Source organism: Podarcis cretensis, assembly GCF_951804945.1.
Source record: "Podarcis cretensis genome assembly, chromosome: 16".
Lineage (NCBI taxonomy): Eukaryota > Metazoa > Chordata > Lepidosauria > Squamata > Lacertidae > Podarcis > Podarcis cretensis.
The window spans coordinates 19,119,217-19,131,947 of NC_137186.1; the positions used below are offsets into that span (position 1 = coordinate 19,119,217).

The 12,731-nt window shown below is 46.5% G+C and overlaps 1 protein-coding gene across 3 annotated transcripts in view; it reads right to left on the bottom strand.

Annotated features, from left to right (window-relative positions):
• Window positions 1-335: 335 nt before the first annotated feature.
• LOC307204859 (arylacetamide deacetylase-like 4) overlaps window positions 336-12,731 on the bottom strand; it is a 58,674-nt gene continuing 46,278 nt past the window's right edge. For 2 of the 3 annotated variants that reach the window (XM_079956927.1, XM_079956926.1), the window contains exons 2-4: window positions 5,362-5,578; window positions 3,798-3,861; window positions 336-1,148 (exon numbers count right to left, since the gene is read on the bottom strand). In XM_079956927.1, coding sequence (XP_079813053.1) covers window positions 371-1,148; window positions 3,798-3,861; window positions 5,362-5,578 — 1,059 coding nt within the window. In that variant the 3' untranslated portion in view covers window positions 336-370. Of the gene's footprint in view, window positions 1,149-3,797; window positions 3,862-5,361; window positions 5,579-7,201; window positions 7,681-12,731 lie in introns of those variants that run through there. The other variant, XM_079956925.1, reaches the window with a different exon arrangement.

Consider the following 12,731-nt stretch of genomic DNA (forward strand, 5'->3'; position numbering starts at 1 on the left):
CTCTGCCGGAGCAGAAAATGCATCCTCTCTCCTCTGAAGCACGGAGAGAATCACACTGTGAGAACAGTGAAAAACAGGAAACCAGTGTACGTCACATCCAGTTTCCCTTTCCCGTGGGAAAACACAACAGCAATGCTGTCTGTGGAATGTAAACATTGTCTTGTGACAAGCACTTCGCTGCACAGTGAAGAGAGCAGAAACCAACACAAATATCATTTGATATTTATTCAAGTGAATGAGGGAGAAATGAGGATATGATTCTTCCTCTTTTGTGGGAGGATATTTTTTCCTCATTGTAACAATCCTGAAGTAAAAAGAAAAACTCTGATCCAAAGTTTTACTCAGTCTAATTTATTAAAATCATTCATTTCTATAAACCTTTTAAGAACTGTATTACACTCTGCAAACATTTCTGTGTGCTCGGATATTCAAGGATCCGCCCATAACCAGCAATGCTCATTATTCCGTGGAATCCATCTTGAACATGATACCATGTCACTGGCACACCATTGTCCTCTAACCGCTTCTTGTACAACAGCCCATCATCCCGGAGAACATCATATTCACAGGTTAGAATGAAAGCCTCTGGGAGCTGGTGGATTATGTCATCCTCTGCTAAAAGGGGGGCAAACATTGTCTCACCAGCTCTTTTAACTTGTTCATAAAGTTCTTCTGAAAATGGAGCAGGTTCTACAGGAACATAGCCCCTAGCTTTAAATTCTTCTGGAATGTTATCAGCATTGATCCATTTTTGGTATTTCTCTCTCAAATCAGGAGGGACATGGGCGCCTTTCAGAACTCCATCTACATTCATTGTCTTCCCAGTGAGATATTTCAAACCAAGTACGACAGCTCTTTTCCGGAACAAGGGAGAAATTGAATGGTTTTGCTGATAGGATGGCAAATTGAAGTCAATTCCTTGGAGGAATGGGTAAATGAGGACCTGAGCTCGCACTCTTGGGAGGTCCTCTCTGGTCACCAGTTCTTGGCAAATGGCTGCAGTAAAAGTGCCTCCACTACTCTCCCCTGCAATGGCAATGCGGCTGGGGTCCACTCCGTATTCCTCTGCATTCTTCAGAAAGTGTATTGCAGCAGTACAGCAGTCCTGTACTGCGGTTGGAAATGGATACTCAGGACCTAAACAAAATCTAAAGAGAAAGCAAGATATCTTCAATATTCAGCAACACAAACAAGGAATATTTTCCTGCATGACATATTGCAAGGGTTGGGAATCTTTCTCACCCTGAGGGCCACTTTCCATTCTATGTAACCTTCCAGGGGGCAACATGCCAACTGTGGATGGGACAAGAGGCAAAAATGGAAAGCAAATGTGAACTTTCCCATTTGAGAAGTGGGCTGGTTCCCTATCCTCCACCCATTCCCGATCCTCCACCCAAGCAAGCAAGGCAGGCAGATGCCACTCAAGGATGGTGCAAAAGAGGGGCAATGGTGTGTGGCGGGGGGTTGGGGTGAGTTCACTGGGAGAAATGGAGAGGCCTGGAGTGCAGCATCCAGCCAATGTGCCTGAGGTTCTGAACCCAGATAAAATGCTAGTTGAGCATCCCGTTCTCAGTGGCCACTGGTCAATCATTGGAGAAACTCACAATCAGGACATGAGTACAGTGGTACTTTCCCCTCCCGCAGTTTACAGCAACTGTTCTTCAGAAGGACACTGCCTACAACTGCAGAGGCAGACTATCGCCATCATGGCTAGTAGCCACTCGTAGCCTTATACTGTGTGCATTTGTTTAACCCTCTTTTAAAGCCATACTTTCTTTTATCTGAATTTTCCAGCATTCAGCTTCATTGAATGTCCACATGTTCTAGAGTTAAGAGAGAGGGATAAAAACTTTCCCCTGGCCGCTTTCTCCGTGCCATTAAAACGCTTCTCTATTTTGGATGCTTCCTTGATTTCATTTTCCATCTCAGGATCTCCCTGAGCGTTTTGATCAGGAGTGTGGCGTTTGCCTCCTAGGTGGATCATAAGGAAAGGGTTAAATGTGTGTGAAGTGATTGGCCAGTGGGAACCCGAGGGGAGGAGTAAAAGTTAGAGTCGGAGGTGTGTGGAAGTCAGTTGGTTGTTGAGAGTTGGGAGTTGGAGAAGGAAGAGGGAGGATAAGTCTATGGGTTGGTCGAGTTGTGTTGTGAGAGAGTGAGAGGAACTGTTAGGTGGAGTCAGATAGTGGGATAATCAGTTTGAAGTTGTTAGTTGTTCATGCCTATAAAATAAACTCAATTATTTGTTAATGTTAACAACTGTCTGGACTCCGTGTGTACCCGAGAGAAACGGGTTGGTGGCAGCAAAGAGGCAATCACAGTGGTGGCACAAGGATCAATAGACCGTCAAACGTCCGGGGACCCTGTGTGATCACCATAAGGAGGATGGGAACACAACCCCAGTACGAAATCCCTCTTGGGACCCAGTATGACCACCCACAATGATTATGTGGAGAAGTCTGCCTCTTCTGGGATTTCTTGCTTCCTGGACTCAATGCCCTTTTTTCACATACAGGGTGACACCATCTCCAGAATGTCCCACCTTGCCTTCCTGAGATAACTATGTGCCGCTGGTTTTCTCCGTTCCACCAGGCTTCTCTTTCTGCCCACCGTATCCCTTATGGCCTCTAAAACCAATAAGTCGAGTTCGCCCATCTTGACCAGGAGGCTTCAGATCATGCACCAACGGTGCATTAAGGCAGCAAGGGCAGAGAGATGGTGGCCATTACTGTGGGGAAGGCTTGTGTTGTTAAGGGCTCTGAAGTTCTGGCAAATGACACTTCTCCCAATTTACCACTGCTGTCTTGGGAAGGTAAGTGTGTCTGATGTGCTGGTTTCTGCAAATGAAGTTTAATGTTTGTTGTGTGCTGCCTTGGAAGGAGTTGTGTCCTGAAAGGCAGGATATAGAGAATTGTGATAGATAAAATTGTGATGGATTTAGAAGCAATACCATCCTCTCATGGAGGATAAGGTTTTCCAAGGGTACTGCAACACTACAGAGCTGCCGGAACACACCAAAAAGGTGCCAGAACGCAACAAAGAAGTGAGTTCTGGTGAGTTCCGGCTGAAAACATCCCCCTGTTAGTCACAAGGGGGGGTGCTCCCTCCACTATCACAGGCAGTAATGCTTCTGAATACCAGTTGATGTAAATTGCAACTGGGGGTGGTGGTCTAGTGCTCGGGTCCTGTTTGTGGGCTTCTCATTGGCCACCTGGCTAGCCATCATGACAATCGCATGTTGAGCCCTTTGGGCCTGCTCCAGCAAAGATGCTCAAAGCCAGAGGGATTGGTATGAAAATCTAAATGCAAAGGTATTATAACTGTTGGTTTCTATTTCCCTCACTGAGCAGCAACTGCAGTCACAATACGTTGTTTTGCATTCCACAGTCCAAGTTACTGTTGGATTCCCACGGGAAATGGGAGACTGGATGTGACGTACACTGGTTTCCTGTTTTTCAGTGTTCTCTCGGTTTCTTTGTTAGAGAGACAGTTGCTTCTCTGCTCTCACAGAGGCAAGATGCATGTTTGTATTCTCTCAGCATAGAGTGGAAATAAAGTTAAGAATGTGGCACATACTGCTTATCCTTCTGCTGTGTGGACTACTCTGCTTGGGCTCAAGATAAGACGAGCCTGTATCAGCTTCAGATGGGCCGAAGCTGGTCAAAATCTCACAATAACGGTTGGCAAAATCACTATGTTAAAACTTTATCAGGCTTTCTCTGAGCTCAGGTGTTAGGAAGAGTTAGAAGCTGAGGAGAATTACTCTTTTTTTCTGCTACAACAAGAGTGAAGATACTTACTCAGGACACATAACCACTGAGTCAGTTTGGTGGGCGATGGCACGGCAGATCCTTTCAGTGGTTCCTGGGAAAAAGAACAAACACACACAGAGACACTATCAGAGATTATTTGATAGGCTCCATTACAAAACCTCTTAGCCATAGGTAGGCAAACTAAGGCCCAGGGGCTGGATCTGGCCCAATCACTTTCTAAATCCGGCCCGCAGATGGTTTGGGAATCAGCATGTTTTTACATGAGTAGAATGTGTGTTTTTATTTAAAATGCATCTCTGGGTTATTTGTGGGGCATAGGAATTCATTCATATTTTCCCCCAAAAATATAGTCTGGCCCCCCACAAGGTCTGAGGGACAGTGGACCGGTCCCCTGCTGAAAAGGTTTGCTGACCCATGCTCTTAGCAATTGACATTGAATTCACTATGAGTTGGATCCAGTGTTAGTCCTACTAAAAGTAAACTTGGTGAAATTAACAGCTATGATTAATTCTGGTCTGCTATTTTTTTATTAGAAAACAACAAGCACCTTTAATGGGTTTCCTCTGAGAAAAACTAAGTTAGACTGAACCATTGATAAATGGGGCATTGCCAGCTGAAAACCATTATGTGGATTTTGATCAGTAGCTCAGATCAAGCAGTGTCAATGGGTAAAAATTAGAACAGAACCAAACAGACCTCAACCCACATTCCTGAGCTTCTTTCTGCATTATTTCTGACCTTCTCTGGAAGACTTTTCATAGAAGTCCCTTGGCGCATGAAGCAAAAACGCCTTCTATGAAAATTTAAAGGTTTTTCATTGGCCACGATGCTAGGATTACCACAGAACTGGTCACCCATACAACGGGAAGCCTCAGCCTCATTTTTAATTTTTATTTTTTACAATCCCATCCTGCCAAGTTCATTGAACTTACACTACCTACTGTTCAGAAACTGCAGCTGATGCAGAATTCAGCAGCCAGCTTGCTCACGGCGGCAAGACAGCTTGAGCATATAATGAAAATGCCTGCCCAACTACATTGGCTGCCAATTTGTTTCTGGGCCCAATCCAAAGTACAGGTTTTGACCTATAAAGCCTGAAATGGCTCAGGACTACAATCGCCAACTGGCTTTGACTCCAGTGCTGCACTGTGGTGGAGAACAAGCCCTGCTGTAAGATCTGGACTCCCTCCATGTAGACTGAAGGTGTAAATATGTGAATAAGGCAGTTTCCTCCATATCTTCAGTTCTCAAAAGGAGCACTAACCCTGGGTGAGTGGACTAGGAGCCAACACCTAAGGGCTATGGTCCCTTCGGCCCCCCCAATAAAAATATTTTAGGGGAGCCAGTCCCCCCAAAATTGATGGGTATTGCCATTCCAATAGTGTGTGTGTATTGATCATGTGATCAATATGCAGGGCAGGACTTACTTGACCCCCCCGCCCGCAATATTTTATTCAAATGATACGAGGGCAGCACAAACCACCTCCACCCCTCCATAGCAAACATTTCAGGACCTTTACATTATAGTAGCGCCCCAAATTCTCCTCAAAGAACATAGTGAACCATTTCAAAAACAATTCACTGAACTTACGGATGCTTCCAAATAGTCCACAACCTCCATGAAAAAAGATGATTCCTCTCCTTTTCCCAGCAGGTGATGTTTTAGGCCAGTACACCCTCCCTGGCACTCCATCAAAATCCAGATCCTTTATGATCAGCTTTGGGTCCCTCATTACTGGAATGAACATGCACGCGGCCCTGAGTAAGGCAAATCTATGGCAGATGCCCAGTTTTTCCAGAATTCCTGCCTGATTGAACCAAAAAAATTACCATTGATAATTAGCATCAAATCTTTCTCATATATATAGAGGGGGGGAGGGGAGTATTTGATCCCCCTGCTAAATTTGCTCATTTGCCCTCTGATGAAGAAATGACCAGTCCATAATCTCTGACTTTTGTCGCCTGGGTTTCTGGGGGCTTTCCTGTTGTTATTCTGTCTCTCACAGCTACAATAAACCTACCATTAAAATTATGGACTGGTCATTTCTTCGTCAGAGGGCAAACGGGCAAATTTAGCAGGGGATCAAATACTTTCCCCCCTCACTCTCTGTGTGTGTGTGTGTGTGTGTGTGTGTGCACGCGTGCGTGTGTGTGTGTGTATGAAACATATGTCTATTACCTGTGGAATGGAATCCCCACATGTGAGGTGACTACCCTGCATACACTGCATACTGTTTTTTGTTGCATCAGTTAAGTGTTTTAAATTTGTTGTTAGCCGCCCTGAGCCCGGTTTTCTGAACAGGGAAGGGCGGGGTTTAAATAAAAATTATTATTATTATTATTATTATTATTATTATTATTATTATTATATCTTTTCCTTCCTCTTTGGATGGAGAGTGATTCTTCCTGAGCAGCACAGAAGTGAAGCCCCTGACCATTCCACTTCCTTGTATGCTTCTTCTTGATGGACACCATGAGAAACCACACTAAGTGGGTGGTGTTCGGTGCTAGTCCTCCTCAGAATAAATCCACCTAAGTGGATATGAATAGCGCCTGCTGGATTAGGGCAATGTCCTATCTAGTCCAGCATCTCACAGTGGCCAACCAGATGCCCCAATGGGAAACCCGCAAGCAGAAGCTGAACACGAGCCCTCTCCCTTTCTATGTTTTCCAGGTTCAGAGCCTAGCCATGGAGGCTAGTAGCCACCCAAAACCTTCTCTTCCATGAATTTATCTAATCCTTTTTGGAAGCTATTCAGTTTGGCAGCCATCACTGCCTCCTGTGTGAGAGAGCTCCATAGTTTGAATATGTCAGGTGTGAAGAGGTACTTCCTTCTATCTGTCCTGAATCTTCCAACATTCAACTCCAGTGGATTCTCCACAACTTCTAGTGCCAAGAGAGGGGGGGGGACTTTTCTCTATCCAATTTCTCCCTGTCTTGCATAATATTATCATGTCACCTCTTAATTGCCTATTACAATATTACAAACATTGCAGCCCTTTTTATAGGGGTGTAACTTCATCAGCGGTTGGCGCTGTGGTTTAAACCACCGTGCCTCTTGGACTTGTTAATAGGAAGGTCGGCGGTTCGAGGCCCCACGACGGGGTGAGCTCCTGTTGTTTGGTCCCAGCTCCTGCCTACCTAGCAGTTCTCAAAAGCATGTCAAAGTGCAAGTAGATAAATAGGTACCGCTCCGACGGGAAGGTAAATGGCATTTCTGTGCACTGCCCTGGCTTTGCCAGAAGCGGCTTAGTCATGCTGGCCACATGACCCAGAAAAACTGTCTGTGGACAAATGCTGGCTCCCTCGGCCTGTGAAGTGAGATGAGCGCCACAGCCCCAGAGTCCTGACAGTTAACTGACTTAACTGTTAGGGATCCCTTTACCTTTACCTAACTTCATCCCTGTGATATATGTAAAAAAAACCTTACCAGTATAAGTGCATATCCTAGAGAGAAATCGAAAAGTAGTAACTTTCCACGACAGCTGATTTCTCGAGGCAGCTGCATCCTGATAAGGCGATAATAAGCTCCCCATGCAAACAGCAAGAAATGAATGAAAATGGTCATGTATAATATCAGTGTCCACAGACTTCCACCAAATGCCATTTCTCTCAGAGGCACAGAGATCAGGACGTCGCCTTAGCTAATGCCGCTGGCTTTTATAGGACAACATTTGATGTTACGTGCAAGAGAGCATTGTCAGCCAACCCACTTAAATCCTAACTGAGAATAGTTAAGAACTGAATATCACTGGGTGTGGGTGTATATTAATTGGTGTGAATTTGCCCAACCCCTCCTTCCTGAGGGAGCTGCTTTGCTTCAAGGCAATACCTACCTGCTGTCATCCTGCATTCACAGCAGTCCAGCATCTTGTTTAAAAGATCAGAGTACAGTATTGTGCCACAGTGACTTATATAAACAAGACAAACATTTTATCATGCTTGGTGGACATGTAAAAAAGTTAATAAAAAAAATTGGATACAAATGCATGCATTGATGTGGAGTTCTGAAACCAGAACTCTTTCTGCTTGGACTTATGGATATACAATTAGAAAATAACTATTTTTTCAATATATGATTATGGCAGGAGACTATTGTATGCACAAAGATGGAATGACACATGACTGAGTCTTCTAATGGAAGAATGGTTGTTAAAATTAACAGACTTAGCCGAGATGGCAAGATTGACATGTTTAATCAGAGAGAGGTCATTGTTAACATTTACTAAAGATTGGAATACTCTCATAGAATTTTTGCACGAAAAAGAAAATGAAATAATGACATATGGATTTGGAGATTGAAGGTAATACTTGGTTATAGAACGTGGTTTTGTTGGGTGACATATTGCCATGAATGAAGTACCTATAGTTTATATACAGTATAGTGGACAGATGAAGACTTGGAAGTTTTTAAATTTCTGTATTTTATCTTTTCTGTTTTCTCTTTTAAGTTCTTTTCTATCTCTTTCTTCTTATCATTTTCTCTCATTCCCCCCCTCTTCCTTTCTTTTCTCCTCCTTTCCTTTTCCGTTTCCTATTTTTCTCTCTTTTTATTTTATTTAGGTTAATGTTGGATAAAAAAGATATTTGGTCTTAAGTTTTGTATCTCTTTTTATAAACTCTAATAAAATTTATTCTTAAAAAAGGGAGCTCTCTGCTGTCTGTGACAGAACCACTGACCAAGGGCTCAGAATGCTTGTTTCCCCTTCATCTCTCAACCACCTCCTGGTTAACATCTTGAGCATCTATGCTCCCACTATGTGCTCTGACATATGGACCAAGGACCAGTTCTGTGAGGTGCTAGACCATGCTATCAGGATGTTCCCAGCCTGCAAACACCTATTCCTGCTGGGAGATTTCAGTGCTGGAGTTTGGGGTGATCATCACACATGGGGCACTTGCATAGGTGACTTTGGTATAGGTAGCATGAATGAGAATGGACAAAAGCTGCTTGAGGTGTGCTTGCATCACAGCCCCTGCATCACAAACACCCCCCTGGACAGGACAGAATCCCAACAAAAATGTTGAAAATACGCCTCAACTCCTCTCTCATGACGCACCTCCATGGCCTTCTCTTGCAGTGTTGGGAAACAGGATCTGTGCCACAAGACATGCACAATTCCAGCATTGTGACCCTCTACAACAGTGATGGCCAAACTTGGCCCTCCAGCTGTTTTGGGACTACAGTTCCCATCACCCCTGACCACTGGTTCTGTTACCTAGGGATTATGAGAGTTGTAGTCCCCAAACTGCTGGAGGGCCAAGTTTGGCCATCACTGCTCTACAAGATCAAAGGTGACCACCTGTCAGGGACCGTGTTGAGGAGGGCTGCACGGAGGAAGAATGGTGGGAGCCACCCCCTCCCCCTGATCCTGAATCTTTCCAGGAGCAGGAGGACAGTATAGATTTGGAACAGTGGTTTGCAGAGGGACATAGTTCAGAAAGCAGAAGCTGGGAAATACTGAATGGGGAACAGCTAGGAGAAGAAACACTGGAAGATTAATAGAGATGGAGGCAGTTAACAGATTCACAGGCGTTGGACAGCATTCCTCCGCCCAGCCCAAGGTCAATAAAAGCTCAGAAAGTCTCAGAACAGAAAGCACAACAGATACAAGAGCAGATTATAAGATGTAGGAGTGACACAGAATATTACTTCCGGCTTGGTTCTATGGAAGACGGCTAGAAATTTCATCACAGCCGTACGCACAAGATATCAGGGGCTGAGATGGGAGTAATCAGCCTCCCTACTCCCCCAGGGTCGGGGGTGGCAGCCTCATCCACCGTTTGTCCAACACCCATAGTTGTCAACTTACAGATTTGAAAATAAGGGACCAGCAGCCTTGAAAATAAGGGACCAGCAGCCAAAATAAGGGACCTGCAGCCTCACCTGTTCCAGGCACTCCAGTCTTCCTGTCCTCCTGCACTCTGGTCAAACTCATGCTGGTAGCTTTGAGAACACTGCCCAACCAACTTTGTAACCAGAGGTTCAACTGAATAGAATCTGAATTACATGCACCACAAGGCCTATGCAGCCTCAACTTAAGATGGCTCCCCGGCCTGGCTTTGCACTGCAAAGTTTGCAGCAGCACGTGCAACAAAATGGTGTCCAGCATTCAAAAACCTCATCAGCTTGCATTAACTAGCCACACACAAGGCATGCAAGCTCCACCCCCCCAGTCATTCTTAGACTTCTTATTGGGTGAGCAACACAGCCAAGCAACACAGTTGGAGCCTCCCTCCTCCCTGGCCGGCAAGGAGGGAGGGAGAGGAGCTGCTTCCTTTGAAATGTAAGGGACATCATTTAAGGGACATTTAAGGGACATCCATCAATAAGGGACAGAAGCGGGACATGACGCTGGAAAAAGGGACTGTCCCTTCAAATAAGGGACACTTGACATCTATGAACACCTGGCCCCAAGTTTGGAACGAATGAGGGGGCATGGGGCACTGGATGGAAAGCACTGTGCATTTCTTGACAACTCTCCAAAGTCATCTCTTAAAATGAAAAATTGGATTTAAGTTTTGGACATGCTCTGAGTGAGGAGGGAGAAACAGTGATTCATGTGATGGTCACCTCCAGGCTTGACTACTGTAATTCGCTCTACGCGGGGCTGCCCTTCAAGCTGTCCCAGAAACTCCAGCGGGTGCAGAATGCTGCAGCAAGGCTCCTCATGGGGTCTCTGCCATGGGAGCATATTCACCCAGTGCTTTTCCAGCTGCATTGGCTCCCGGTGGAGTACAGGGTCAGATTTAAGGTGCTGCTTTTGACCTTTAAAGCCCTTCACGGCTTAGGACCCTCATACCTACGGGACCGCCTCTCCTGGTATGCCCCACAGACGACCTTAAGGTCCATAAATAGCAGCACCCTAGAGGTCCCAGGCCCTAAGGAAGTCAGATTAGCCTCAACCAGAGCCAGGGCCTTTTCAAAACTGGCTCCAGGCTGGTGGAATGCTCTGTCTCATGAGACCAGGGCCCTGCAGGATCTCATTTCTTTCCGCAGGGCCTGTAAGACAGAGTTGTTCTGCCTGGCCTTTGCCTTGGAATCAATTTGATTCCCTCCCCCTCTTTCTTTTTTCCTTTCTCCTCCTGTGATGAGGCTGCCTTTTAATCTCTTAATCTTTTAATGTTGTACTTTAATCTTGTTTTTGAAGTTGTATTTCAATCAACTTGTTTTTATTATAGGTTGTTAGTTCACTCAGGTCTGTAGATAGTTTTCACTCAGGTCCACGTCAGTTATTTTAGGCGGGAAACTCTGGGTTGTTGTTGCTACAATGTTGACAGCCGGCTGCCTATAAAAGCAGGCTGGCTGAGCTGTTTGCTGTTCAGTTCTGTCCAGCTTGCAAGTAAAGAGCTGCTCTGGAGAAATCGCTGTGTCGTCTGCTATGTTCGCCCACAACTTAACACTGGCGACGAAGGTGGGATTGATGGACATCAGAGTACAGCCAGATGCAGCCACCTCTGAGCAGAGCTGAATCACTGAGCTGAATCACTGAGCGAAATCACTGAACAGAACCAATTCAGAGCTGACTGTTCTGGCTAGTGCACGGTGTTCCATCCATCGCCCTTCACGCCAGCATCGGAATCATGGCTTCACTTGTGCCTCTACCGCCGTTTGCGCCAGCCTCTGAATCATGGGACTCCTACCTCGCTCGGTTCGACTGCTACCTCCAAGCCAACGAGCTGACACAAGTATCACAGGAGCGTTAGCGGGGCCTATTCCTCAGCCTCTGTGGGCCTGAGGTGTTCGAGACGGCCCGAGCATTGGTTGCGCCTGAAGCAGTCCAGGCAACACCGTGGGACACGATCCAAGAGAAGCTCCGCAACCACTACGCACCAAAGCCGTCCAAGATTGCTGCCCGCCATGTGTTCTACCACCGGAACCAGGCAGAGGGGGAGTCAATCAACAACTACACCACCGCCCTGCGACAGGCTGCAATGCACTGCGAGTTCCGAGACTTAGACGATGCCCTGATAGATCGAATCGTCTGCGGGGTCCGGGACATCCATCTGCAACGGTGTCTCCTCACCAAGCCAGACCTCACGCTACAGAAAGCCTTTGAGGAGGCTGTGGCCTCAGAAGCTGCTGAACGCTCCGCCCAGGAGATCCGCAAGTCCAGCAGCCCGCGTCTTGCTAGAAAGCCAGTTCCGGTGCATCATGAAGAGGCCAGCAGTGATGAGGCATCCTCCAGTGAAGACGATGACGTGCACCAGACAAAGCCGGAGCACAGGAAGTTCCAACAGAAGTTCAAGGGCCAACCGGAATGTGCTGGCTGCGGAGGCAACCATTCCCGTGCCAAGTGTCGATTCAGAGACGCCATCTGTAGGAAGTGTTCCAGAAGGGGCCACATCGCTAAGGTCTGCCGATCGGCTCCATCTGACACCCCCCTTCACCGTCTCGCAAGTCCAAGTCTTCATTCCAGTCTGCCAAGGAAAGTTGTTTCGCTCTCACCAACTGCCGCTGCCCGTCTGGAACCACGATTGGCCAAACCGACTCGCCTACGCGACACAAGCTGAACATCACAGTGCTCATTGAAGGAGCTCCATGTGACATGGAGATCGACACCGGGTCTGCCCTGTCCATCGTGTCTTGGAGCACCATCAAAGACTGGTACCCAGAGTGTCCAAAATGCAACTCGACTCTCACCGCGTACACCTGAGAGACTACCAGGGAAACGACATTCCCGTGGTAGGTGTTGGCCAGTTCCGGATCACCTTCAAGGATTTTTCGGGCCTGCTCCGGTTGGTGGTGGTCGAAGGTCAGCGGCAAAGCCTCCTAGGGCTAGACTGGTTTGATGCCCTCAGCCTGGAAGTCACCGGCATCAACTGCATCTCTAACGCAGAGACTGAGGGTCTGGTCAAAGACTTTGCCGAGGTTTTTGACGGCACCTTGGGGCAATATACAGGTACGGCCATCTCCTTTAGCCTTGATCCACAAGTCGCCCCCATCAAGCTAAAGCCAC